The sequence below is a fragment of the Alosa sapidissima genome, chromosome 5, assembly GCF_018492685.1.
Source record: "Alosa sapidissima isolate fAloSap1 chromosome 5, fAloSap1.pri, whole genome shotgun sequence".
In the NCBI taxonomy this organism is placed as follows: Eukaryota; Metazoa; Chordata; class Actinopteri; order Clupeiformes; family Clupeidae; genus Alosa; species Alosa sapidissima.
In genome coordinates this window covers 18,950,018-18,976,359 of record NC_055961.1, presented here as the reverse complement: position 1 = coordinate 18,976,359, position 26,342 = coordinate 18,950,018, and the positions used below count along the sequence as shown (strand labels likewise).

The 26,342-nt window shown below is 44.4% G+C and overlaps 2 protein-coding genes and 1 long non-coding RNA gene across 10 annotated transcripts in view; 1 reads left to right on the top strand and 2 right to left on the bottom strand.

Moving 5' to 3' along the window:
* Window positions 1–21,143, bottom strand: part of myo18aa (myosin XVIIIAa) — an 88,700-nt gene extending 67,557 nt beyond the window's left edge. For 5 of the 7 annotated variants that reach the window (XM_042093400.1, XM_042093406.1, XM_042093402.1 and 2 more), the window contains exons 1-2: window positions 21,020–21,143; window positions 18,380–19,572 (exon numbers count right to left, since the gene is read on the bottom strand). In XM_042093400.1, the coding sequence (XP_041949334.1) occupies window positions 18,380–19,387 (1,008 nt within the window). In that variant the 5' untranslated portion in view covers window positions 19,388–19,572; window positions 21,020–21,143. Of the gene's footprint in view, window positions 1–2,169; window positions 2,331–18,379; window positions 19,573–21,012 lie in introns of those variants that run through there. The other 2 variants (XM_042093401.1, XM_042093405.1) reach the window with 2 other exon arrangements.
* On the top strand, window positions 20,044–22,943 carry LOC121709812. Its single transcript, XR_006032036.1, has 3 exons — window positions 20,044–20,170; window positions 20,265–20,333; window positions 22,861–22,943. It is a non-coding gene; the product is annotated as an uncharacterized LOC121709812 (long non-coding RNA).
* On the bottom strand, window positions 22,045–26,339 carry LOC121709806 (gap junction delta-2 protein-like). 2 transcript variants are annotated; one of them, XM_042093419.1, is made up of 2 exons: window positions 26,298–26,339; window positions 22,045–24,062 (listed from the first exon to the last, which is right to left on the bottom strand). In XM_042093419.1, exon 2 carries the CDS (start codon window positions 24,052–24,054, stop codon window positions 22,933–22,935), a length of 1,122 nt encoding a protein of 373 aa, XP_041949353.1. In that variant the 5' UTR covers window positions 24,055–24,062; window positions 26,298–26,339; the 3' UTR covers window positions 22,045–22,932. The 2 variants fall into 2 exon arrangements, with proteins under 2 accessions (XP_041949353.1, XP_041949352.1); XM_042093418.1 differs by having other exon boundaries at window positions 22,045–24,927; window positions 26,298–26,321.
* Between the last annotated feature and the right edge of the window lie 3 nt (window positions 26,340–26,342).

The following is a 26,342-nucleotide window of genomic DNA, read 5'->3' as shown; positions in this document are numbered from 1 at the left end:
GCTGCTATTCTGTCTATAATGGAGTGGAATAGAAATTTCCAAGTGACCCCAAACTTTTGAACAGTAGTGTACTAGTAATGCACTACTAATGCATTACTACTTCTAATGCACTGTTGTGGTCATGATCTGCATGCATTGCGGACTATGAATAAAGCATACAGCATCAAGCAGAAACAAACACAGACACACAAACAAACGCAAACAAACGCAAACCTCCCTTTTTCTCCCAGAACGAGAAGCGTGATGAGAAAGCCATGACTGATGCCCACAGCACAGGTCATGAGCAGACAGGGACAGCAGACACAGTGGACAGGGCACGGGACAGGAGGGAGGGAAAGGAGAGAGAAATACAGAAAGAGAGAGAGAGAGAGAGAGAGAGAGAGAGAGAGAGAGAGAGAGAGAGAAAGAAAGAAAAGGAGAGAAGGGAGGAAAAGGGGAGAAAAAGAAAGAGAGAGAGAATGAAAGAAAGAGAGGAAGAAAGAAGATAATAGAGGAAGGATGAGACAGAAAAGAAGGGAAGTAAGAGAAAGGAGGGAATGAATGGAAAACGGAACGAGTGAAGGAGGTATAGAAACAGACAAAGAGAGAGAAAGAGTGATCACACACAAAGAAGAGAAAAGCAGGAGGAAGTACAATATGAGGATGGGGGAGAGATGGAGGCTGGTCTTCCCACAAGAGGGGCACTAGGACCATGCGGCGGGCGCAGCACACGGCACACAGGGTGAAATGGACAGCTATGGAAGACAGAGCACAGAAGCGGGAAACAGCTATGTTACTGGGACACCAACACAGGACAGTGTCAGCTCTCACTAAACCATTAGCATAACTGTGAAATAGCTTCTGAACCTGACTAAAATTATATATATATATATTTTTAAATGTTTAAAAGCATGAAACTACTCCCCAAGCTTCCAGTAGTCCAGTGGATTTACAAATGTACTTGTGAGTGGATTTGATGTAGTGAATATGAGCAGCATGCCACATACAGGCTACACCAGCCTCGTCATGCCAGCCGTTTTAATCTGCAGTCTAAGTGTGTCAACGTCCCTCTCTTGCACTCGCTCTGACGCTCATATTTAGCAGCTTTCAAACTGACCCAATGACCAGAAGTACTTTGGACATTTCCATCTCTCTTGCTCTCCAGAAGTGATCTAAAATACATTTACATTTACCTGCATTCATTTAGTAGACGCTTTTATCCTAAGAGACTTACATGAAAATTATGTTACAAGGGCCATTCTCCCCAGTAGACACAACTGACAAAAACTCTGTGTTTACCGACGTACAGAATAAGCTCCACTGAGTATTAACTCTTTCATTTTATCTGTGTGTGTAAGTTACATTTTAACACCTTCAAAACATTGAAAATGTTTTAAACCTTGAAAACATTGATGTTGATGCTATTATATATATTAGCATGGCTTTCTACAAAAGTAAGACTTGCAACACTCAACTAAACTACAGTTTCAAAGCACCATGAAATAAAGCTTGGGGATATTAGATGGAAATACTTTAACGCAGCCACACAGCAGTGAGAATCCTGAGCAATACACAGTGGAAAGACAGAGCTCTACCACTACAGCTGCACATGCCCCTGACACTGGTCAACAAGCACTGCCTAATCTGTGCTACGAGCTTCAAACATCCCAACAACACCACGTGCAGATGCAGCGCACGCACACACACACACACACACACACTGCAACATACTGAAAACATTTGATAACACACTTAGCACATTTGATAATATAATAACTGAATACATTTTATTATTCAAAAACCTTTTCACAAAACTGACCTTACTATGAGTGGTTAGTTCAAAGCCTACAGGCTACTGAATAGCATTAGTGCTGTTGAACTGTGCTAAGTGTCTCTCCTCTCTCCACACAGAGCTGGCCCGTTCGAGCCCAGCACGGCCCAGCATGCCATGTAACCCTGTCTCTGGCCCAGCTTTCATCAGCGTCCACTCCTATAAATAGGGTCCGCACTGGGGCAGGCCTTCAGCTCCTCGGCCTGGTATCACACACACACACACACGCGCACACACACACACACGCACTCACACTACTGGGAACCAGAAGCGGTCTTCTTATCTTCTCCTCTCTACCAGCATACCTTAGCTGGGTATGCTGCGCCACTCGACCCCGCGGCTCTCTAAAGGCCCATTACCTGATCTGCAGCGCGGCACCAGGGCACCCGTATGAGGAGACGCCCAGGGGGAGAGGGTCCAGCGAGGGGTAGTCTAGTCCGAGGCTCAACGCGCAGGGTGGGAGTCCAGACAGCGCCAGCAGAAGTTGGGGACGGGCTATGTGTGTGTGTGTGTGTACGTGTGTGTCAGCGGAGGAGTGGACACGCTGAGAGCTCGACGGCAAGACACACAGGGGAAGGGAGGGGTGAGGGGTGTGTGTGTGTGTGTGTGTGTGTGTGTGTGGAGGGGGAGGTAGAAAGACAGCTGCAAGTGTCCTGGGGTCTATAAATAGTAGACAAACAGTGCCATGGCAGCCCCCTTCTCTCGTCACGCCTTCCCCCGGGCGCAGTGCTTCAGTATGGGGATCAATCCTGAAGGGCCCCCTCAGTGGAGCACCAAGCTTTCTCAAACCTATTGGAAGGTTCTTGTGAAAACCCACAGCAGTTAACGGCACATGCCAACTTTTTGGGAAATTTGCTTATTGGCTGTCTGAGTTAGATAAGAGGATACATACCCTGCTCTCTTTTAGCTACAGGTTAGCTATGTTGGCGTGCGCCTTTAAACAGCAGGCTGGCTTGGTGGAGACTGACGTCCATCACTAAGGTTACCACAGCACAGCCTAGTCAATCTCAACTCACAAAGCAATCACCGTGGCTACCGAGTGCCCCACACACAACGGTCCCCCTTTCCCCAGAGTTCTTTCACTACAGTTCCCCCACACCATAGTTGTTCTGATAAATGAATCCATATAAAAACAACTTTGGTTGAGAATGTGGGAAGAAACTTAAAAGCACTGAAGTGTTCCTCTAATGATACTTTTGAAATAAAGACTTAAAAAAAAAACTTACTAGAGACCAACTTACCTGTTATATACTTTCTTAATGCCTCTATTACTGCCTTTTTTAGCAGTCTTAACTTTCTGTGACAACATCTGACAAAGATGTTGATTCTGCCAGAAATTGCCCCCTACTGCCACAAGGGGGCCAAGGGCTTCAACAAGTTCAAACTGACTTACGCAGGTATCAAACATGGAATCCAGCTATAGCTAAAAAAAAGCTAGTGTGTGTATATCTCTCTCTAAATATGTAGCCTACATGGAAATATGCCGATAGACTAACAGAGTCTGTGGGGAAATGTCTTTCAGTGAAAGAAAAAATAACTTCTACCACCATCAATCAACTACCCCTCCCTCTCCATGCAGACAGTGAGATAACACGGGCTCCCATGATATCACTCAGTCCTCCACAGGCCTCCCATGCGCACGCACACACACATAATTACACACACACACACACACACACAAAGAGCTCATGCGTGTTGAATGGGGAAGGGTGAGCAGTCAGTTGTTAGGTCAGAGCGAGAACACCGGAGAGCATTGTATCACACACGCAAGGTCAGAGGCACCGCACGCTTCATCCGGTTCCACTGGACGGACCGCCATTCAGTCTCCATCAGGTCTCATTCAGAGTAAGTCACCCAGAGTTAAGCTGTGACTGAATGTTGTGAGACTGGTATGGATGAGAGAACATACTGTACATTCATATATTCATTCTTTCATTCATCCATCCATCCATCCATACCAGCCTCACAACATGCCTTCTTTCTTTCATTCATTCATTCATTCATTCATTCACTCATTCATACAGCCATACCAGCCTCACAACATGCCTTCTTTCATTCATTCATTCACTCATTTATACAGCCATACCAGCCTCACAACATGCTTTTTTTCATTCATCCATCCATCTATCCATCAACCCATCCATCCATCAATACCAGCCTCACAACATGCCTTCTTTCATTCATACTGTACATCCATCCATCAACCCATCCATCCATCCATACCAGCATCACAACACGCCTTTTCATTCATTCATTCATTCATTCATTCATTCATTCATTCATTCATTCATCCATTCACTCATTCATACATCCATACCAGCCTCACAACATGCCTTCTTTCATTCATTCATTCATTCACTCATTCATACATCCATACCAGCCTCACAACATGCCTTCTTTCATTCATTCATTCATTCACTCATTCATTCATCCATACCAGCCCCAACATGCCTTCTTTCATTCACTCATTCATTCCCTCATTCATACCAGCCTCACAACATGCCTTCTTTCATTCATTCATTCATTCACTCATTCATACAGCCATACCAGCCTCACAACATGCCTTCTTTCATTCATGCATTCACTCATTCATACAGCCATACCAGCCTCACAACATGCTTTTTTTCCTTCATCCATCCATCTATCCATCAACCCATCCATCCATCAATACCAGCCTCACAACATGCCTTCTTTCATTCATACATCCATCCATCCATCAACCCATCCATCCATCCATACCAGCCTCACAACATGCCTTCTTTCATTCATTCATTCATTCATTCATTCACCAGTCAGTCAGTATTTTTCTCATTCATTTGTTCATGTGTGTGCAGCCCACTCATTCATTCATTCATTCAGAAAAACTGGTATCAGGCCTATGAGATGAGGATACAATCCCAGTCAGTCAGTCAGTCAGTCAGTCAGGACATGTGATGACATGTCAGGACAGTATGGTCCAGTGTGCCCTCTCTGATACCCAGTAACACGGAGACAGACTTCACTGGTCACTCTACACAGTCACAGACAGACATTTCCTCGGTCAGTCACCACACATAGGCTCACTGCAGGAAAGCCAGTGTTGACATGTGGACTTAACAGGGTCACTAGAACTCAAGGGATTTGACAGGAAGAGGAAAGAGTGTGTGTGTGTGTGTGTGTGTGTGTGTGTGTGTGTGTGTGTGTGTGTGAGTGAGAGAGAGAGTGTGAATGAAAGCGAGAATGTGTGAATGAGTGTCTTAACACACTATCTCTCTCCCACTCCTTACCTTGTACATTTCACCAAAGTAAAGTAAAGTAAAGTAAAAAAAAGTGAAAAAAGTAAATGTTTTGTCTCTGTTTTGCATATTCTCGAAAAGTTTCTGACCAGGATGTCTGCTTATTGTCTGCCGTCTCTCCATGCATACCCCAACATATTACCTCCATCCCGAAGCCTACAGCAGCTGTGCTGGGAATTACTGTAACAACCCTCCAAGCCCCAATAACCCCCCAAAACAGGCAGAGACATTAGTTAGCAGGGCAGCCATTACAATCCCAACAAGCTTCCTTCAAATGCACAGGTGAATAAGAGTCCGATGGAACTGAGGATGTTCCAAGTACATGGAAACCTGAGTAAGTAACTTGGAATGTGAGGTAAACCTCCAACAGCAGAGCACCATGGCTTTGTTTTGGTAGCAGAAGACCCAGGGCTCTTCATAGGATTTACTACAAGTTTACTTCGAGTTAACATCAACCAGGTTTGCCAGAGGTGGAGACCGACACATACTTGGTATTAGGGCTGTGCAATTAATCAAATTAATCAATTAATCGTCAATTATGACTTCCACTGATTGTGAAAACATAATTTAATGAGTTATGAGTGATAAGAAGTTAGTGAGGTTCCCCCTTCACTGTAAAGTGCTTTGGGTGCCTGGAAAAGTGCTATGTAAATGCAATGTGTTGTTGTTGTTGTTGTTGTTTTGTAACAATGCTCTCCTTTTGTCCTGAGATACAAACCCAGTGCAATCCCTTTTTGCAGTGGTAACTGTTGTATACATTATCTTTATGTTTTGCATGTTTTTTATGCTTTGCTTTGATTTCAATATTGATCATTCATCATCATGATAATTATGATTTTTGCCATAATCGAGCAGCCCTACTTGTTATGCACTCCTGGTGCAGTCCAACTCTATATTGTACAACACTACGTTGTTAGTGGCACTGTGATAAGACTGCAGGTTTTCTACAGGGTGGTCTGATGTGGCTGTGGTAACTAGGTTACGATACAATGCAGGGGACAGAGGGGGCAGCCCACAGAACGCTAAGCTGATTAACGTTCCAAAGACACTGACCACACAACACAGAGTGTCTCCCTTACCCTCCCACACACACACACACACACACACACACACACACACGGTCTGTGTGGTAAACACACTCTGTGATAAAGTCTCCCATGTTCAAACAAGCTTGACGTCAGTGTGAAGGTGGATATAAACACTAAATTGGACTGTGATGATGTACACATACAGACACACACACGTATGCACATACACACGCAAAAAAACAACAAACACACATGCATACACATGTACAGACACACACACACACACACACACACACACACACACACAAAATAAAAACACACAAAATAAACACACACACACACACACACACACACACACACACACACACACACACACACACACACACACAACCACAGACACACACACACAGAACCACAGACACACACACAGTTGCACAAACATAAACACATACTTGTGTCTACTGTGCCACCACACCAGTAACTGGTCTACCTTAGCTTCTATGTCCAATCTCTGCACTAGATGCCAGCCTGGCACATTACCTTGGAATGGAGGCCTCCGTTGTAGAGAGGGAAGTCAATCTCAGGTAACGGAGGGGGCATGACTGGAATAGCTCAGCTATTAATGATGATGGGCCTGAGGCCTGCACTCACACACACGCCTCTCCTGCATCACCTCCACCTGACGCAGCGCTGCTCTCCACAACACTATTTTATCACGCTTGGTCGCAGTAGCCACCAAGGACACTAAAGAAGAGACTTACTGACCCCACCCAGAAAGGGCAAAGGAGATGTGTCCTGCTGCCCAGGGGTCATCCACTCAAAGGTGGGGGTTCACATTGGTTCTCTCTGGCTCCACCCCCTCTAGTAGTGACCCTGGTAATCTGGGCAGGCCCCTCCCCTTTTGCGGAGGTCTATTCTTAGAGTGCCGCGGTTTAATCCTGCCACCGTCACGGTGGCTAATGCTAATACGGTATGCAGTAACATCACCACTTCGCCCAGAGGGAGGGTGTGTGTGTGTGTTGCGAGTTGCTGGATGCAGTTGACAAACGACGGCAGACATTAATCCAGTCACCGACACCCCTCTTACTCAGGCGTCAGTGTCATGGAGCATGTTCAACAAGAGATAAAGTCACCTGGACTAGCCCCCACAACTCATATAGTACGCCAAGACAGTCCAGGAGCACTGGATCACTCTAACAAACACAAATACTAGCATCCAAACCAGAGGTCCTAATAATCCTTATTCCTACATAGAAACTCCAGTACAGGGAGGGAATCTGTACGTCTGTGTCTGTGTCTGTGTCTGTGTCTGTGTCTGTGTCTGTGTCTGTGTCTGTGTCTGTGTCTGTGTCTGTGTCTGTGTCTGTGTCTGTGTCTGTGTCTGTGTCTGTGCCTGTGCCTGTGCCTGTGCCTGTGCCTGTGCCTGTGTCGCTGGAACACTGTAATTTCCCTTTGGGGATGAATAAAGTATATATATTTATATGAACAACATCATGGCTTGAAGGTCTTTAGTGATCATTACAGCTGTGATGTTAAAGGTGATGCACAACCTTGTGTTGCATTTAGCAAGGCAATACACAGAACAAGATATTAGCAAAAATATTAGCCCTCTTCTAACAACAATTTCTGCACAAATATTCAGACATTATTTGACTAAATAACAACAGATACAAATTCCATTAACACATAGGCTGGCTAGGACACAAAATGGCACAAATACAAGTTACCTAAATGGGAAGATGTGCCACAACAATTAGGTTGATGAGGACAACTGTAGGATTTTCATTAACACACCACAAGTGAATAGTGGCATTCAAATATGCTCAGGACAGGCAAACAATACACCTGCACATGACAAAAACTCCAAAGACCATGGTGCAACGCTGCAGATGAAGAGATTTCAATCTGTTTTGACTCCCAAGATCACATCTCAGACCTGTTGGCACTCTGTGTTGTGAAGGATTAAAATACCATTGCTCTGACTACAGGACATGGTTTTCTCTTTAAAAAAAACACGGACAGATCGAGTTTGTTTCTCTTTAAAAAAACACGAACAGATCGAGTTTGTTTCTCAGAAATGGCATCATTAGATACCAATCGGTTGTATGTCTTTTGTTTATATTTAATTATTTCTAAAAGGAACAGAAGTAAAGAGTCTGGATGAGTAAATCACAGATTAAACAAAAAGACTTCCATTTGGGATTAAAATTACTGAAATGACATCGAACATACTGACAGATTTCTTTTTTAAAAAACACTCACAAAAAGACTCACTGGAGCTCACTCCAGACAAGCGGACTTCTCAGATTGACCTGAAAATCAACAGCTGGCTGCAATAATCTGCAGAAGTGTGGGATTTAAACTGCCCTTTCCAGCTAGTGCAGGGTTAAGCGACGAGCGCAGCAGGTCATGCCACACCCTGGGTAAATGCACAGAGTAGATACTGAATAGTAGTGTATGATAATGTCAACTCCTCCAGTTGCAGGACAGGATGTAATGAATCCCCCCAGAGTTGAAGAAAAAGAGTAGGTGCATAATCACACAATGAAAAAGTTCATTAACAAGGTCATATTCATTTTCAACACCACAATGAAAAATGTCATAACCAGAAGTAGTCCGTGGGAATATGAACTGATTTCCCCCAAACCTATAATCTGTATTCTGCATTCCAGTGACAACCTTTCACCTGTACAAATACAGCAGTCAGTCCCACTACCACTTCAGCAGTGTTGTTGAATAGGCTGGGCCTCTTGCTCAACCTCCAAACCCCGGTGAACTTTGCCTTGGCCACGACAAACACAGGGAGGTTTTGCATCTTGCAGAGTGTTATCTCTGGAGACCCAGCCCAAACTTCAGACGCCATAATCACACATCTCGGCTTTAAGATGGCATGGGGACCTCCGACAGACAGAGATCAGAACGGGTTCAGTCTTGTTTGCCTGCCATATTTGGCCAACTTTGTCATGCAATATCCAAATAATCCCAGCAAAGCCACTTAGTCTCCCCTGACACAGTTTTTCTGTTTCTATTCCCCATCTTCCATCTTGGTAGCTACTTCTAAAAGAAACATACTTTGCCTCTTAAACGAGTTTGTGCTTAGAAAAGCAAGCTGGACGCTAACTTAAAAAGTAATCTACTAGCAACTAGCATCAACTACAGCTCTACTGATACTGTTGCTATTCCTGCAGTACAGTGGGGTCACAATGAGCTCTCTGATGCAAATGCAAAATAAAAACCTGTCCCCAGGCAATAAGCAAATAAGACTAAACTGATTGAACTGAACACCTACTAAAACAGGTCACAATAACACCACGAGACCAACTCAACAGGAATATTATACATAATTCAGACTTTATTAGTGACTTATACTGACATAATTAGCCACACATGACTGGCCGACATGTGACTGCTCTACTAAAGTGTTACCAAAAAATTGGATGGAGCCGGAGATCTCAATGTTCCTAGTTCCAGTTAATCTAAAATAATAATAATAGCTGAAGCAAGTGCCACAGACATTCTTTGCAGAACTGAAAATAAGTCAGTGAGTGAGCAAGCCAAGGTTTTAGTTTCCTAGCGCTGCCAAAGCCCTGACCCCAGGTGCCCACCATGACCACGTGCTCCTGACTACCCACCGAGTGTGTGTGTGTGTGTGTGTGTGTGTGTGTGTGTGTGTGTGTGTGTGTGTGTGTGTGTGTGTGTGTGTGTGTGTGTGTGTGTGTGTTTCACTGGAAATACAAATGAGAAAGCTTCCTGTTTCCCTGCGGAGACCACTTTGGGCTCTGTGGGCAGTGCAGGGCAGGGCAGGGCAGTGCAACTGGCTGTGAAGAGGAACCCCCCGGACTATGACCTGAGGGCAACGACTGGGCCAGAACTCGGCAGAATTTGGGACTGTGCTGCTGCCAGCGAATACAAAAAAATTACGCCACTTAGAAACGGAAATGAGATGACAGATTGAAAGGGATGGGGGAGTGAGATGAGGACGAAAATGGCATGAGGGGAGGGGTGGGGGTGTGTGCCATGGATGGAATCCAACAGACAGACACTTCCTGTGTTCGGCAGCTGGTGTTCAGCCAAGATTATCCATTACATAATCCCATCTAATCCAACAATTAATTAATGGACCCATTCACAAGATGTCTACCCCAGAGTTTGCAATGGCCAGCTCCTTACCCATAGGGCATAATGAACACATGGACACAAGGCTGCTGCAAAATATTTCAGCGCGCCCGCGCGCGCGTGTGTGTGAGTAACGGACACTCTAAACCAGAACTCCGAACAAAGGAGGGAGGAGAACACAATTCAATCTGATCAGAATGTTTACCGCCATCCACACTCAAGGTTGTGCAAATATAGCACTGGGCGGCTGAATCGCGTGAATATGAATGAAATAAATTAAAATTAAGAATTATTTTCATTGTCATCATATCAGTCTAATGAATGCCTAAATGTCCCGTAGTTGTCTGTCTTGAATACTTGTGTCATCTGAGAGTGAGCGTAAACATATGTTGACTATAAGCCAAGACTGTTCACCTGGATTTCCAGCTGACTGAAGGCTTACTCACGTGCGGCTCCTTCATGCCAAACTGGGTGTGGCGCTGGGCTGCGGTTCCAAGCACAGCCCAGAGTGGAGCATCTGGACGCAGAGGCAAGTGAAGCGGCACGGAGGGAGGATTGCAGAACCCAAACCGGTCGGTCAGGTTCGATGAGGTCATGGACGGAGCACCAATAGAGAGACCCTCAGAAGGTTAACATGATTCAATGTAAGAAAGTAAGTCAAATTGATTTATAAAGCACATTTAAAATACTGTTTACCCTGACCGAAGTGCCGTACATAGTGCATTAAGCAGATTATAGCTAAGTTACAGAAAAGGACAATACATGGATACAGATATAACGATCATACAAGAGCAGAAAAAGCCAGGGAGAAGAGGTGTGTCTCACACACACACACACACACACACACACACACACACACACACAGAAGAAGTGTGTTTTGAGCCTAGATCCAGAACTAGTGATGGAGGGAGCATGCCATAACTGGCTTCAAGATTCAAGTTCAGTTTATTGTCCCACGATGTACTTGGGCTATCATTTGACTTGGGCTGCATCTATTCAGGAAATATTCTACAAAGACAGTAGCCTGGCTAATGTCAGTGCTCATCTTATTGAGATGGGGTCTAGGAACTTTCATTTTCTCGTATTTGAAACGTGGTTTACGAATGCCCAGAGCCATTTATTGGGCGCTGAGAAAGTCTATCAAATCTGTAGTGAGTCTGTACGTAGCTCATAACCGCTTCGGTGTGTCGTCATTGTCTTGCTGTCCCCCCTCCGTTCTGTGATTGGTTCCTTCGTTGAGGTGAAAACGAAGTCCATGGAATCCAGGCTGCCTAGCAGCGTGAATAAAATCATGCGCAAGGCAGCATGGGAAAACCCAGGCTACAAAGACAGGATAAGATATATTGATTAATACATCTAGGCATATGGTTAACATGCACTGCACTGGATATCACACACTACATAATATATCATACAGTATGTGTGTGTGAAATAAATCCACTTTAAGGTGCCAAAATGAAACCACCCTACACTCACTGCACTGTAGAGCTGTCTTGATCTAGATTTTCATTGCAACCATAGGAGTCTTTAAATAGAACAGTGAGTTCTAGGTCAGTTCCACGTGCCACCATTTTCTCATTTCTACAGAGCCTCTCTGTCATGGTCACGGCAAGTGGGATGTAGGACACCCCAGATAGCTGTTGACTGGTTCTGACCCCAATCTGACGAGGATCTGGTGTGAACGTAGCCAATCAGGCTCAGATGTGGTCTGAAAGTAGCCAATTAGGCCTAATTGTGGTCTGAAACCTCAATGGACTTTAGACTTGAGTACGCTGAGAACCCTGAGGATGTGATGGAGGGGGCAGAGAAGGGAGAGAGGAGAGAGATCTCTGACCAGCACCAGTGTACCGGGGGGCTAAAGAGTTGAGCTGAGAGTTCAGTGTGGGAATTTCATTCCGTGATGCCTTTGGAGTTACAGTTTACCAGAGATGTACCACATGCAACAGATGTGAACACTCCAAGTGTGCTTTTAGACCTTGAGTTACTTCGGGCTAGCATTATAGCATTATTGCCCAGAATTACAGTATAACCTACATTGGCAGGTTCGATTTCTGGGTAGGCTTCTTACACAACACAGGTTAAACCCGATGGGTTAGCAGGTGTTGCTTAAGGTAGCCTAAAGGTACCAGACAAACCAGTGTTGTTAGGGTTGTTAGCCTTAGGGATCTCAAAGCAGCACCCTATTTCAATTCACAATTGACTAAATTATTATTTTAAATGTCGGATTGCACAATTAAATATAAACAAAATGCATCACCTAGAGCTAAACTGCTTTACAGGAAATTGGCATCAAGCACTTGTCCAATGCCACTGCAGCAGTAGGAGAACAATAACAGGATGTTGTGAAGGTTTTGATGCCAGGCGGCTCACTCTGGGTTTTTATAACCCAACTGGCAGCATTTCTGAATAGAAGTCTGTTGGAGACCCAGCAGCAGTGTGCCAAGAACAAACAAAAAGCCGGCGGTCTGCATAAAATTCAGGAAACTGAAACTCTTGGGTTTATTGCATATCTGACCCTTAGACTGGGATTTCTTTACAAAGTGTGAGTGTGAATGACAAGACCTCATATTTGATCCTTTTCAAAACACATCAATGCAAAAATAGGCCTGGATTTCATCCTTTTCACCACAAGGCATTTGAGTTATGAAACGTGTCTTGATTCCAGGTGTTGTGGTAGTTTGAGTTCTCTGTAGTGGAGTACAATGTGTTCTGTGGTGTTTTTGAGATGAAGAGTGTCCACTTTCTGTTGCAGAGCAGAGTGATTCAGCATCAGGACACACCTGGTCATTCATCTTCTGCTGCAGATGCTTAAAATTCTTCAACTATTCACACTAAAACTAAAACAATTACAAGTATCTATAGGCCTTACTCTTCATCCATCAGCAGAGGATGGCCTTTGAAGTTTTAACTTATGCTTGCATTCTATAAATACCACAGTATGGGGCTAAGCCCTTTCACACACACGGACACACCTGCACAATTACCCAACACCCCTCTGACAAAGACAACAGGAACGTTCTCCACTCCTCTCCTCTCCTCGGTCTAAATGAGTCTCTGCTGTCTATACCACAACGCTGGGTTGGCAGGAAGCCTGGTTGTGATGGTCCCATCACCCTTAATTTAACCCCACATCCTAATGGCCCTGACCCTCCAGCTCGCCGTCCCTCTCTGGCTGTAGCTGCCCCAAGCCGACACAAGAACCCCCCCCCTCTCTCTCTCTCTCTCTCCCCTGTATTCCAGTAATACCCACTCACTTCTTAAACAAGAACAGGCGTCATCATAAGGTGAAGTATGTCCCAAAAGTCCCAAAAGTGAAACTAAAATCCAGCACATCGGCATTCATCTGAGCCAGACCAGGATCATCATGTATGGTGACCCTCTACCCATCGTATATTGTAACATTTTATGCACATCAGACCATGAGCTTTTTATGTTATGCAAGTGGGCACACAGACTGACCCAATTACAATGCCCTCTTCCCCCACTACTGAGGGGAACAAAGGCACTGGAGTTTGCCCCATAACCAGCTTCAGCAGGGCAAGGGCTCGGCCTAAGCTAACCACTCTGTGTCCCTTTAAACCAGTCCCTCACCTTAGCTGACACAATAACTCACGTCTGCTTAAGGTGGACACAGGTTGTTACCTCTGGAAGCCCGTCCCACCTTCAGATGCAGTTGTGATCAACCAATCACAGCCCAATAAATGCAGTATGTTGATTTTATGAAGATGACGTTGACTATAAGGTGATACCAAAGTTATAGGAATCTGAAAGAAGATATGTAGGCTAAACAAGCAAATTTTAATGTGTCTTAAAGTCCAGAGAGGCTGTTATCTGGCTTCATAAAATATCATATGGTACACAAAGACTCCCTTCTATACGACCTCAGCAAGAGTTGAACTTTAGCGTATCGGAATGGAATCCAAGGGAAGCGGAGATAATAATATGTGACTGAGCTTCCAGGATGTCTGACAGGCCCACAGGTGGGCTGAACACACACAAGAGGAAGTGTGTGGTGTGTGTGTGTGTGTGGGGGGGGGGGGGGGGTGGGTGGTAATGACCAGCACTAATGTAAGAAGGGTCAGTGGATCCAGAGCTACACTGTAGCGGCTCGAAGATGGATCCAGTGTGCAACCCAACCATCATGTGAACATCACAGGGGCCCCACATGAGGCGAACAATCCTGTGACTCACAGCTGGTGGACGACCCGAGAGGCAAACACATCCTCCCTGAACGCTAATGTGATATGAGCAGGTCCGGTGCTATAGAGTATCCCAGCAACCAGAGAATCCCAGTGGCCAGATGCCCCAGAGCATGTGGACCATGGTAAGCCTCTTAACTCAAACACTCACTCACTCAAACACCCCCACTGAACCAGTGAACTACAAAAAACATCTGGGGACGCTATGATTGGGCTCACAGTGGATTCTGTGAAATGTAGTGTACTTCAGATGCAGCAAATCTTCATCAAAAGCCTCTTACACTACCAAAGTATAACTGATGATTATTTTAGACCTCTTTTGTGGTGGCACATAACAGCATGTCTCTCATGCAGAGAAGTGCCACATACACACTAACTGCATGTCTCTCATGCAGAGAGGTGCCACACACACACACACACACACACACACACACACACACTCACTCACTAACTGCAACAGCCTGTAGCTCATTCTCACTCTTCATTCCTCAGTTCATAGTGAGAATGTCGCAATATCAGAGTCCAGTTCCTCTGGACATAGAGTCGCGGACGCGGTGTCCTTGAATAAAACAGTACACCACTAATTGCCACGGTAAATCAGGCCTTGCACAGATGGTCTACATGCTATCTTTAAGGAATGAAAAGCAAACTGCATGCTGGGGGTCGGAGTCTAAGAGTATTCATGTAGTGTAGTCTCTCTCTTTCACAGCAGGAAAGCACTAAACTGTATTCATGTAAGGCTCAACCATAACCTGCACAGATATGACTTAAGCATTATGTGTTACACAAGCTGTCCCTCTAATGTAATGTTGAACGCTCACTTTCAGTAAATGTAATCAAGGGAGAGATGGAGGGACTGAAGGATGTGAGGGGCTGACTGAGGGTAACCTACATCTCTGAACAGGGCTATCTTTAGGACCGTACCATGGGGATGACACAAAAATGTGTCACCGCTTTCCTGCAGCAGTCTGACAGAAAGTGGTGCAGCTTAGCCAAGCTCCTGTTAAGAGTAGACTTGGAGCTCCATTCAGCACTGACTAGGGCCAGTCCTCCTGCGTCAGGCTTTTTGTAGGATGTTGTTCTTCAGCAATCTCATAATAGTTAGTCCAGTGTTTCCCACAGAATTCTATTTGTGGTGGTAGGTGATGCAAACCTGTGCAACGTGGTTATGATGCCAACAAATGTTTTAATGTTTTCTTTAAACATGCATGCAGGTTCGTTGAGAGACAGAGAGACTCAGCGGGTGCACATAGCTATACAGTGAAAAATTTTCATCCAATTTAAATAGTACAACATAGAAAATCATTGTGTGGTGGTCAATGTTATTATTGTGGTGGGCCACCACAAATAAGTCTCTCTTAACAGTAATGGCTTGGATTCTGACGACTTCACAGACGCCAAGGATAATTTATGTTTAGAGAGCTGAGAGAGTTGTTTTTTTACAAAGCTACTGAAACCAACTGTTAAAGACACATAACTTTGCAGAGACAGGGACAACGTTAGAGCTTGTTACATCATCAGGTTAAAATACTTACTTGTAAAAGAATTATGTGACACCATTGAAATGTTTTATCTTATGCCAGCTTATGTCCCAAAATAGTACTATGTGCATATCACAAACACACATATTTCTTTGTAGATGGTATGTTTGGAACTTTTGGCAAATCAAAAATATTCAATAAACATAAACAGATCAAATAAAAAAAATATATTCAATGATCCAGATACACATCAGTACTGAGTACTTTCCTTTCTCCACTGTGATGAGTGGGAATATCACATTATGTCACTGGAATGTGGAGTTCTTCAGTGAAGGTTCCACCAGAAGAATGTCACCATGTAAAACATTCTCCCCCTCCCCCTCACTGGCTTTCTGTCTCTCTGACAGAAGATACTGTAGGACACAGGTCTGGGAACAGCTGGGAAAGGGTTAAAGAGCCAGGTGAAACCAGAAGAGGAGGACATTCAACACTGATTGCATCACCAGCTCCCCTTGGGACAAACAAAGCTTCATTGACAGTGTAAAGAAGAAACAGGAGAGAAAGAGAGAAAGAGAGAGAGAGAGAGAGAGAGAGAGAGAGAGAGAGAGAGACACAAGTCCCTCACAAAAACCCCAGAAAAACATTTGTCTTTCTGTGAAAAACAAACGTGAATTTGTTTTAGACTGAAAAGAAACATTCTCCATGTCATGATGAATAGAACATCATGAGCTTAAAACAAATGTCCATCCTATGACAGCAACAGAGAGGTCATCGACACACTGACAGGCTACCTGCTTTCCAGTAGTGGTCTTTAAAATAAATAAATTCCTATGGTTCTTCTTCCCCACTGAAATGACACAAACTATGACCCCAATCAATTAACTCCCAGCAAGACAGCAGTTAATGGGTGATAACTGTAGTGATGAAGAGCCCACCTAACTGCTGTGCTTCCCCATGCACTGTTTATGGAGTATGCTGTATTGCCATTGCCGCAACACTTCAGTCCAAACTGCGTTGTTTACATGGACATGTCCTGGTTGTTGTCAGGTTTTTAAGTTTTCCAGTTTTGTGTTGCGCAGGTAAACATCATATCGCGATTTCAGAACCCAGCATAAGCCCTTATCCTGGTTTTGAGAAATCCAGTATGCTACTGTAGCTGGAGTACTCAAAAAAGAAAAATACCGGGGTCCGGTATGTAGCATTTATAAACCTTATCCCCGTTTCTGACAGTTGCTGATTCTAGAGTGCTACATGCAAGACATATTGCTGATTAGAACCAAATAACGTGGCGCTCTCCTGAATGGTGAATATGATAGAAATCAGGATAAGTGCATGTTAACGCAGTCAACGAGCCTTCTCTACTACTCACCGTTACCAATTCTGACAAGCTGAGAGAAAATGTTAACTTGGAACACATGTCAAGTCTTAGGCCTATGTCCCCACAGTGATTATAAAGGTGATTCAAAAGGTGCAGTCACTAAAAGGCATCACAAGCGATTGAAGTGGCCCATTCAAAGGTCCAGTCAAAGGTTTAGCCCTCCAGGCCGACAAACACATGCTCATGTCACGCCTCACACCTATCCCAAATGACACTTAAGCCACATACTTTACATTGCATACCAATGGTTTCAAAACGAACAACGCAACGTCTGGGCCCATTATGATGCAACAACTGAAAGCAATTCCAACAGAAGCGTGACCAGCCGCGGCCTACTGCTTCAGGCTTGAAACCGAAGGGTTGCTGGTCCGATCCCCGACCAGTTGGAAAAATGTGGGCGGGGGAAGTGGTTGAGCACTGCTCTCCCATGCCCACATCCATGGCTGAAGTGCCCTTAAGCAAAGCACCTAACCCCTCACTGCTCCCCGAGCGCCACTGTAACACTGTGTTCACTGTGTGCTCTGTGTGTTACACTAATTCACGGATGGGATAAATGCAGAGACCAAATTCCTTGTATACTCAAGTATACTTGGCCTATAAACCTGATTTACACACCAGACCAGAATACTCACCAAGTGAATTTGGGTCTGGTCATACTATAGGCGAAGAAAACGGTGCTATCTAGCTCGAGTTGCTGCAGCCACAGTGCTACACTCTGGGGGCATAATCATAATCAATCACTCGGTGACCTCAAGAAACAGAGATCTATATGAAAAATGGCCGGAATTATCCTTTAATTACTCCGCAGCAAACAGCCTTGCATACTAATGTGACTGATGTCTTGCCAGGTGTCACACAAAGCCAGGTTCCTGCAGTCTGCAGACACACACACACACACACACACACACACACCTTGACCTAGCATGCTGACTCCACAGCAGAGTCTTGCATGCTAACCACACACACACACACACACACACACCTTGACCTAGCATGCTGACTCCACAGCAGAGTCTTGCATGCTAACCTCACACACACACACACACACACACACATACACACACACACACACACACACACACTCTCTCTCACCTCGCATGAGTCCCTGCTCCCTCCCTCGATGTTCCTAAGCCAGCAGCTGCTCAGCTCTCTCAGCTCCATCATGGCCTGCACCTTGAGACGCACCACGTCGCCCGATTGACGGATCATCTCCACGATCTCGTCGCGGTTCTTGTTCTCCACGTTCTGGCCGTTGATCTCCACCAGCCGGTCCCCCGGCACCAGCCCCAGCGCCAGGTCCTTGCTGCCCGAGCCGGGCTCGGCGAAGTGGACCACGCGCCGGTAGATGGAGCCATCCGGCCGGTGGTCCAGCATGGTGGTGCGGCGGAGCGAGAAGCCGAAGTCGCCCGTCTTGCGGCGCTGAAGTTCCAGTTCCCGGGGTTCCGGAACCTCAGGGACCACCACCGCCGGCAGCCGCAGGTCCGCGGCAAACGTCTTCTCGACCAGATCGGGAATGCGGACGGGCTGACGAGGTGTCTTGGATCGAGGGTGAGGCTCGTATCCTCCATCCTCCACTTGGGGGGACACGGCGGCCGAGTTCTGACCCGACTGAGCAGTGGACTCTGGCGGACTCTCCTCTTTGCTCCTCTGGGAGAAGGAGAACCGCTTCATGATCTGGCCCACCTGGGAGTTCTGCTTAGCCAAGGGCCCGAACTTGGCCGCCCGATCCCGTATCGAGGAGGCCCGACTGGACGCGTCCTGCGAGGCGTCCTTCTTCAGGTCGTCCCTGGAGCTGCTGGCACTCATCTGGCCCGAGCTCTGGCTCTGGGCCCGCTCGTAGTCCACCCCGCTCAGACTCAGCTCCGTGTTGCCGACCACCTTGATGGGGATGGGGCTGGAGATCTCCAGCTTGCCCTTGGAGTCGCGCTTGGAGCTCCCGCGATGCAGGTGGAAGAACCCCCGCCTCATGCCCATCTCCTCCAGGCTCTTCAGCTCGGCCGCTGACATCCTCTCCTTCTTGTCCTTCTTTTCTTTCTTGTCCTTCTTCCCTCCATCCTTCTCAGCGGACTTCTCCTTGTCTTTCTTGATCAGATGGAACATGTTTTGGCTACAAGCAGCACTCTCGCCGTGATCGTCTGTGCGTCTGCTCCAGAAAAGCTATCCCATACAGGGGCCGAGTGTCAGGTGCTAGCCTACTTCCCATATGGTGTTATTCTATGCCCTGTAGCCTTCTCCTCATCCCGTGCCATTTCATGACTGCTGTGTATTTCCCACAAATCAGAGACCTGTCAGACATTGAGGGGAAATTGCATTAATGCCTTTATTTGTTAAATTAAAGATACAGTACACCTTTCCAATTATCAACTTACAACACAAACACAGATAAAGGGCCTTGTGTTCATCAAAAGCAAAGCTTTCAATAATTCAGCACATAGCCTACTCGCCAACAGTGTGTGTGCACAGTCAAATAATAATCCTTGGCAAGAGAAAAATATGTCCAAACAATTGAAGATAATATGTGAATGCTGTATTTGAGATTCCTCAAGCACCACTCTTGCAGCTGGTCTTTACAATTCACCAATATCTAGGCTACTTTTGCATAAAAGAGGCTAAAGAATAGGCCTGATTCATTTAAGCTATACATTTTAATTAAAGTGCTTTCAGCAGGCAAAATGATTATCACCAGTTACAACAATAGACCTGCTTTTTTGTTATGTAATTAGGGCCTTCAATACAGCTCAAAAAGGTCGGAGACACTGCACACTGCAATTGTTTTATCACAAGCACCCACACAGGTCACTGAAACACAAAGAACAAGGTGTGTTCTTCTGACTTGGCGACAGTGACGTGAACTACGCCGTGTTTTTCATCTCGCAGTCGCAGGTAACGAATTCTAATCTAGGACCACGTTTAAATTCAATTCATTTCAACAGCCTAGTTTTAAAAACTCCTCCTAATATTGCTCGTCTCATTTCAGGATATGCACTGTGAGAAGATCGACATCTGAAACCGCAATCGTTACACTTCACCATTTTCCACAACACAGGTTAGGCTTGTACCACCTGTCACTCACTCACTTCCTGAAAACCTTACCTTTCCCCTTTACTACTCTATTGTGTGACTAGCCGCTATATTTGACTACCACACTGAACATTAAACCCTGGTGCTAGTTTTTCACAACACTCTATTCACTCCAATACGGAAAAAAAATAAAAAGGCAGAGACATAATCACAATATAATATCCTGCATGTTCTGTCAACATTTGAAAAGTGACAAACGCATGTCATGTTGCAAGTTTAGCTCCCTACAAGCAAGCAGCGTAATGAGGACTGTTGGCTATCTTGCGTGTTGATCCAATAAAATAGGTTAGCCTGCATTAAACTCCCACTGTCCCGAAGACACTCTGTACAGGGATGAAAAGAGCTTCATCCTGAAATAGTTGGCCCATTACACTTGGAAAAAGAGTCAACAAGACCCAGAGACAATAGGACGCGATTAAATGAACTGACACGCTGTGCGCAATTGTCATTTCTCTGAAAATCCGTCAGGGTTATTGTTGTGGTTGATAGTCCAGAGCTCACTCATAAGGCTCTCTAAGCCTCTTTGCTCTCATTCTTTATCACACCGGTAACTCCGAGGATACGCAGGCAGCCTCAGAACAAACCATGATAATTTAGTAAATTAAATTTAAAAGATAAAGTACTCACGAAGGTAGGCTACTTACCACTTACCTATGTGATGGGGTGGAGGTGTTCAGAACTCCTTGCAAATTCACTGCATAGGGAGAGAGAGCGCCAGTGCGCTGTAGCACTTTTTGTACTGGGCTACTTGCCCTGCCTGGCGGTTAGTAGGACACTACAAACCATTGCTTTATGGAAGTCGTTCAGCAGTGACCCCTAGTGGTATATTTCTGAAATGCATATACGTTTGCATCTGCTGTGAGAAGCCAGCGGTAGCCTACTTGTCTGCTGTAGGCTAGCCGTATTTGCATAGGTTAGAGTAGACATTAAAGTGTCATACTGGGCTAAACGTCAAATATCAGATCTAAAACAAAAAGAAAGAGAGCTAAAGGTTTATAAAGAAATGTATCATGGACACCAGGACAACTCTAATTTATTACACCTAAAAAAGTTACACCTAAAAGTTTCCCCTGTAAAAACAATTAAGAGAAAAATAGAGTTACTATCTCACTCTTTAATTAATCCACGAAGTGTGTCTTAAACTTAGACTATCAATTCTGCTCACTCTAAAATATTTTTTTACAATTTTTTTTTTACTCTATTTTACAAAGATACATAGGCTACTGATGCCATCACCATGTGTTTCAACTGAGACTTCTAAGAATAAGGGATCACTGTATAATTCTAGATGTTCTCGGTAAAAAAAACATTCAGAAAATGTTTAATCAAACACTGTTTTCTTGAAATCTGGTGATGGTTTTGCACTGGCTACCAGCAGTAGAAATCAGAGCTCCAGAAGTGCCATCTGTGCTACTGATATGAACAAACAGGGGCTTTCATATAAAGCCCAAATGTGTTGATCATCATCAGAATTCATCTTAATATGGTAAAGTGGTAATACGTTTTTCTGCAGATGGGTGACTGCTTTTCTCACTCTGTCAAACCTTCAGTTATACAAGGCGTCATGCTTTGGTGCATGAATATTTTCTGTGATTTACTTCAAAAAATGTCACACATTTGCATCATTAACCATTTTTTTTCTTTTCTCCTCTCCTGCTGTCATCTTTTCTTTTATTTAATTTATTTTCCTTTCATTTCGTCACACAGCATCCTCCACTGACCAAAACTGATATTGCAGTGCGTCTTTTAATGGCTAATGTTTATTCTCAATGAAATCCAAGGGTACTGCCAAAATGGCAACTCTCAGACACAGCAGTTCACTATGACTTCATTCTGTAGATTAGGATCATTTCACCTCACTGCTACAAGTGTCCATCACATTCATCTTGGTTTGACTCCCTGCTTGATCGGCCTCATTAAAAGGAATTACTATACATGAAGTTTAGGTCAGAAATGTCTTGATTTGACACTGAGCCCACATAAGCTGATACATTTCTTTAACACAAATAGTTTGATAAATTACACTGCATGTTGGGTGATGTCTTAGCACACGTCACATTAAATGTCAACATACTGGTGTGCACCCATTTCTTTATATGCTGCACATTTTTTACCATAATAGCCCAATTCTGTGGCATAGATAAGGAAATTAGTTTATTTCCAATCCGTATTGTCCTTCCACAGCATTTCAATATAATGAAAAAAAGACTTTCTTAAATATGAACCACAAAAACCATAAATTAAAGCAATTGAAACTGTACCAGTCATACAAATCATTGGCTGACACATAACATAACAAAATTCATGATCACAGTAGTAGACTTGAAATATGGGTATGAATACACCATCATAGCAAAGCAATATTCTGAGATAACTGAGTAAACCACTGCAAAATACTAAAATATGTATATTCTATAAATAAATATATAGTATCGGCAATGTTTGCTTTGTGTGTCTCAATTGTCTGAAAAACATTTCCTGTTAATTCTCAGAGTAATAAATACCAAAAAAAGAAAAAAAGAATGTCAAGAGCATTTTGCCAAATGGGACACAGACCAGTCCTTTTACAGCCAGGATTTCTCTCCCCTGCCTAATTTGGCCAGCTTGACCTTGCAGTGCTCCTTGTCATCCAGCCCCCTCCTGGACGTGCACTGCAGCGTGGAGTCCGTCTGGAAAGAGATTGCGGGGGTGTAGGCCGGCACGGCGCAGCTCCTCTCCTGGACCATGGTGGCGGGGGCCTGCAGCACCACCCGGCTCTGGAGGGAGTGCTTGAGCTGCAGCAGGAGGGGGTTGTGGTCGGGGTAGAGCCCCAGCCTCTCCAGGGGGCTCCGGTGGGGCGTGCAGCAGGTGGAGCAGGCGGAACAGAGCACGCGGAAGATGTAGACCCAGCCCAGGTAGTGCAGCTCCACGATGTTGAGGATGAAGCAACCCAGGCTGATGCTGAACATGAAGTTGAGGAAGATGGTCTTCTCGGTGGCGCGCGACACAAAGCAGTCGGTCCGATTTGGGCAGGGGTAGGTCTCACAGCGGAACAGGTGCGGCACCTCGAAGCCGAACAGGTAGTATTGGCCCACCAGGAAGGTGATCTCCATGATGGAGCTGAGCACCACGTGGACGATGTAGATGAGCAGCACCTGGCTGGACAGCTCTGTGGGGTCCTTCCGCACCACGGGGACCCCGTCCTCCAGCAGGTTCTGCTCCACGCTCTCGCTGCCCACCGGGGGGCCCCAGGTCTCCTCGGGGCCAGAGCTGAAGACTGGCGCTGACGCGCTGGCATCCGTGGTGTCCTCTGCGTCCAGTTTCACCTGCGCCACCGAGAAGTCATCGGAGGTCGGACACCCGGCGATGGCCGGCACCGTGTCCGCCTCCAGCTTCTCATCCTTGGCGATCTTGTGCAGCACGTAGACGATGTAGAAGATGGACGGCGTTGAGACGAGGACGATCTGGAAGACCCAGAAGCGCAGGTGTGAGACCGGGGCGAAGGTGTCGTAGCAGACGTTGTTGCAGCCAGGCTGCAGCGTGTTGCAGGTGAACTTGGACTGCTCGTCGCTGTACACCGCGTCGCCCACCAGCGCCACCAGCAGGATGCGGAAGATCAGTAGCACGGTCAGCCAAATCTTACCGATGACTGTCGAGTGGTTCTGCACCTCCGTTAGGAAGCGACCAAGAATGGACCAGTCTCCCATTCCTTAGCCTGTACAGACATACAAAGACAAAGGAGCATTATGTTAATGTTAATGTTAGCAGATTACAAGAGATACTATTACTATGACCTGAATTGACTGTCCTCAGTATACTGAAATTACTTGATTACCTTGAACAGATTTATATCTCTACATCTTAATTGCAAACTTGTATACTCATTCAGGAAGTAATGACATCAATATATGACTCATGACAACCAATTCTATAGAATACATGACACATGTCATACAGATAGACCTTAGAGGTGGGGCTTAGAGTTATGATTACTGGTCATAGTCTCCACCCCCTAAAGAAATATCTAAAAATCCCTTTCTTAGGTGGAACATATGGCTGAAAGACATTTAAATGACATCTTACAACAATATATTATCCTTAGCTGGAAGATTATTTTCTCTCCATGTCATTATACTCACAGATTAACTGTTTTATCAAATAATATAAAGTTGTTATCCTTAGATTTCATCTTTCATTTTAGTCAAACATCCAGAATAGCCTACACAGGAACAGTGTTCAACAACATTTTCCATACTGGTTGGTAAACATGGTCTTTACATAACCTGCTGTTCTGTCATGTTTTGAAAAAATAGTCTGCTCAAAAAAAAGAAAAGAAAAACATAGCCTATTTTAAGACAAGAACTCACTTAATTCAGTCTAACACCCCTGAAATGACTCACCTTTGTCAAGTTAGTTCCTGTGCAATCCAAATGTGGATAAATGCCAAAGCATACCACCTGCATAACTATATTTAATGATGAAAAACAGAAGTGGATGCTGCAAAGTGTATGGCTGTGGACGAGGGGGAATGGGCTGACCACACCATATTCCCCCATTCTCCCCGAACCACTGATTGCACACTGTATGAGAACAAAGGCTTTCAATGTACAGTGGGACAAAGATTGAGATGTACAATAGGGGGCACCTTTTTAGAACAACTAACAGTCAAGCGGAGTTCAAAGAACGAGCTGGAAAAATGACTACAATGCTGATTTAAAATAGAATTTTTTCCACTGTTGATGTAACATAAATATGCAATTTGCCACTCAATACAGTAGTGTGCTTATCTAGAATAGATCAAAGAAGCCTATTGAGTTGTTATGAATAAAACTAACATACAGTATGAATTCATGTATATGTGAAATTGGGCTCCATATCTTCTCTCCAAGTATATTTCATGTATCATGTACATGTACATTTCTCCATTATGTCTGAGATCAAAAAAGAGTTTCTTTAAGAACAGAAAGACTTTAAAGCCTATGCATATGACTGTGTCTTTAGACACACACCAAAAAATGTTTTAACTGTAAAGCTAAACTGCTCAAGCAGAGGTAAAAGAACAATGACTTAATTTAAATGTATAACATTACAATATATTGGAATGAATGTCATGTCAAAATTGTAATAGATACTTTTTTTTATATAGTTTTCTTGGGGGTAGGCCTACCCTATGTTGACGAATTGCATAAGGTGCAGCCTTCTGAATGCAACAGCACTAAAACATGCAACATGGTCAGTAGAGCTCCCATCCCCACTGAACGCAATTTACATTTCAGACAGAGTGCATCAACATCAAGGTGCAAAATGTTTGCATTTGGTCTATCAGACCAGCATGCAGTAGTATTAGTCCTATGAAGAAAATGCATAGTGGTTGCCGAGACCTGAGATGTATGTGAAATACTTGCCCAGTTTGATTAGGTTTATGTGCGTAATGAAAAGACTAGTAGGCCTACTGTATTCATATCATAACTCATATCATCGCCTCATTCATTAGGCCTACATAGTGCAATAATAATTATGATTGTATTTACTATAGCCCATGTTTTATATAGCCCATGCACTAGGATAAGTGAATGATTCCTACAGGCCACATTACATTGCTTTTCTTCTGGTTAAGTTGAAAATTAATTTTCACATTTGCAGCAAGTGTTTGTAGGCTAATGGGAATATTGCATTGGCCTAAAAAGCCATCGTAGTAGTAGCATGAAATCATTTAGCCCTGTAGACCAGAGTTTCTTTAAGTCGTAATTATGAAACACAGTGCTCGAAATAGATGCGTTTTATAAGGAGATGAAATCCTAACGTGTTAAACTTTGTAGTGGACCGATAGGGAGTTCCCATGTCAAGTTGAAGCCTTGCTGCTTTAAGGATTAAATGTTATTTACATGGAAAATTGATTTATTGCAAACTTTATTAGTAGGCTAAATTAAGTAACGTTAGACTAATTCACTTGTTTAGAGAGAACTGAAATGTTGCACTTAGTCAAACGAAGCTG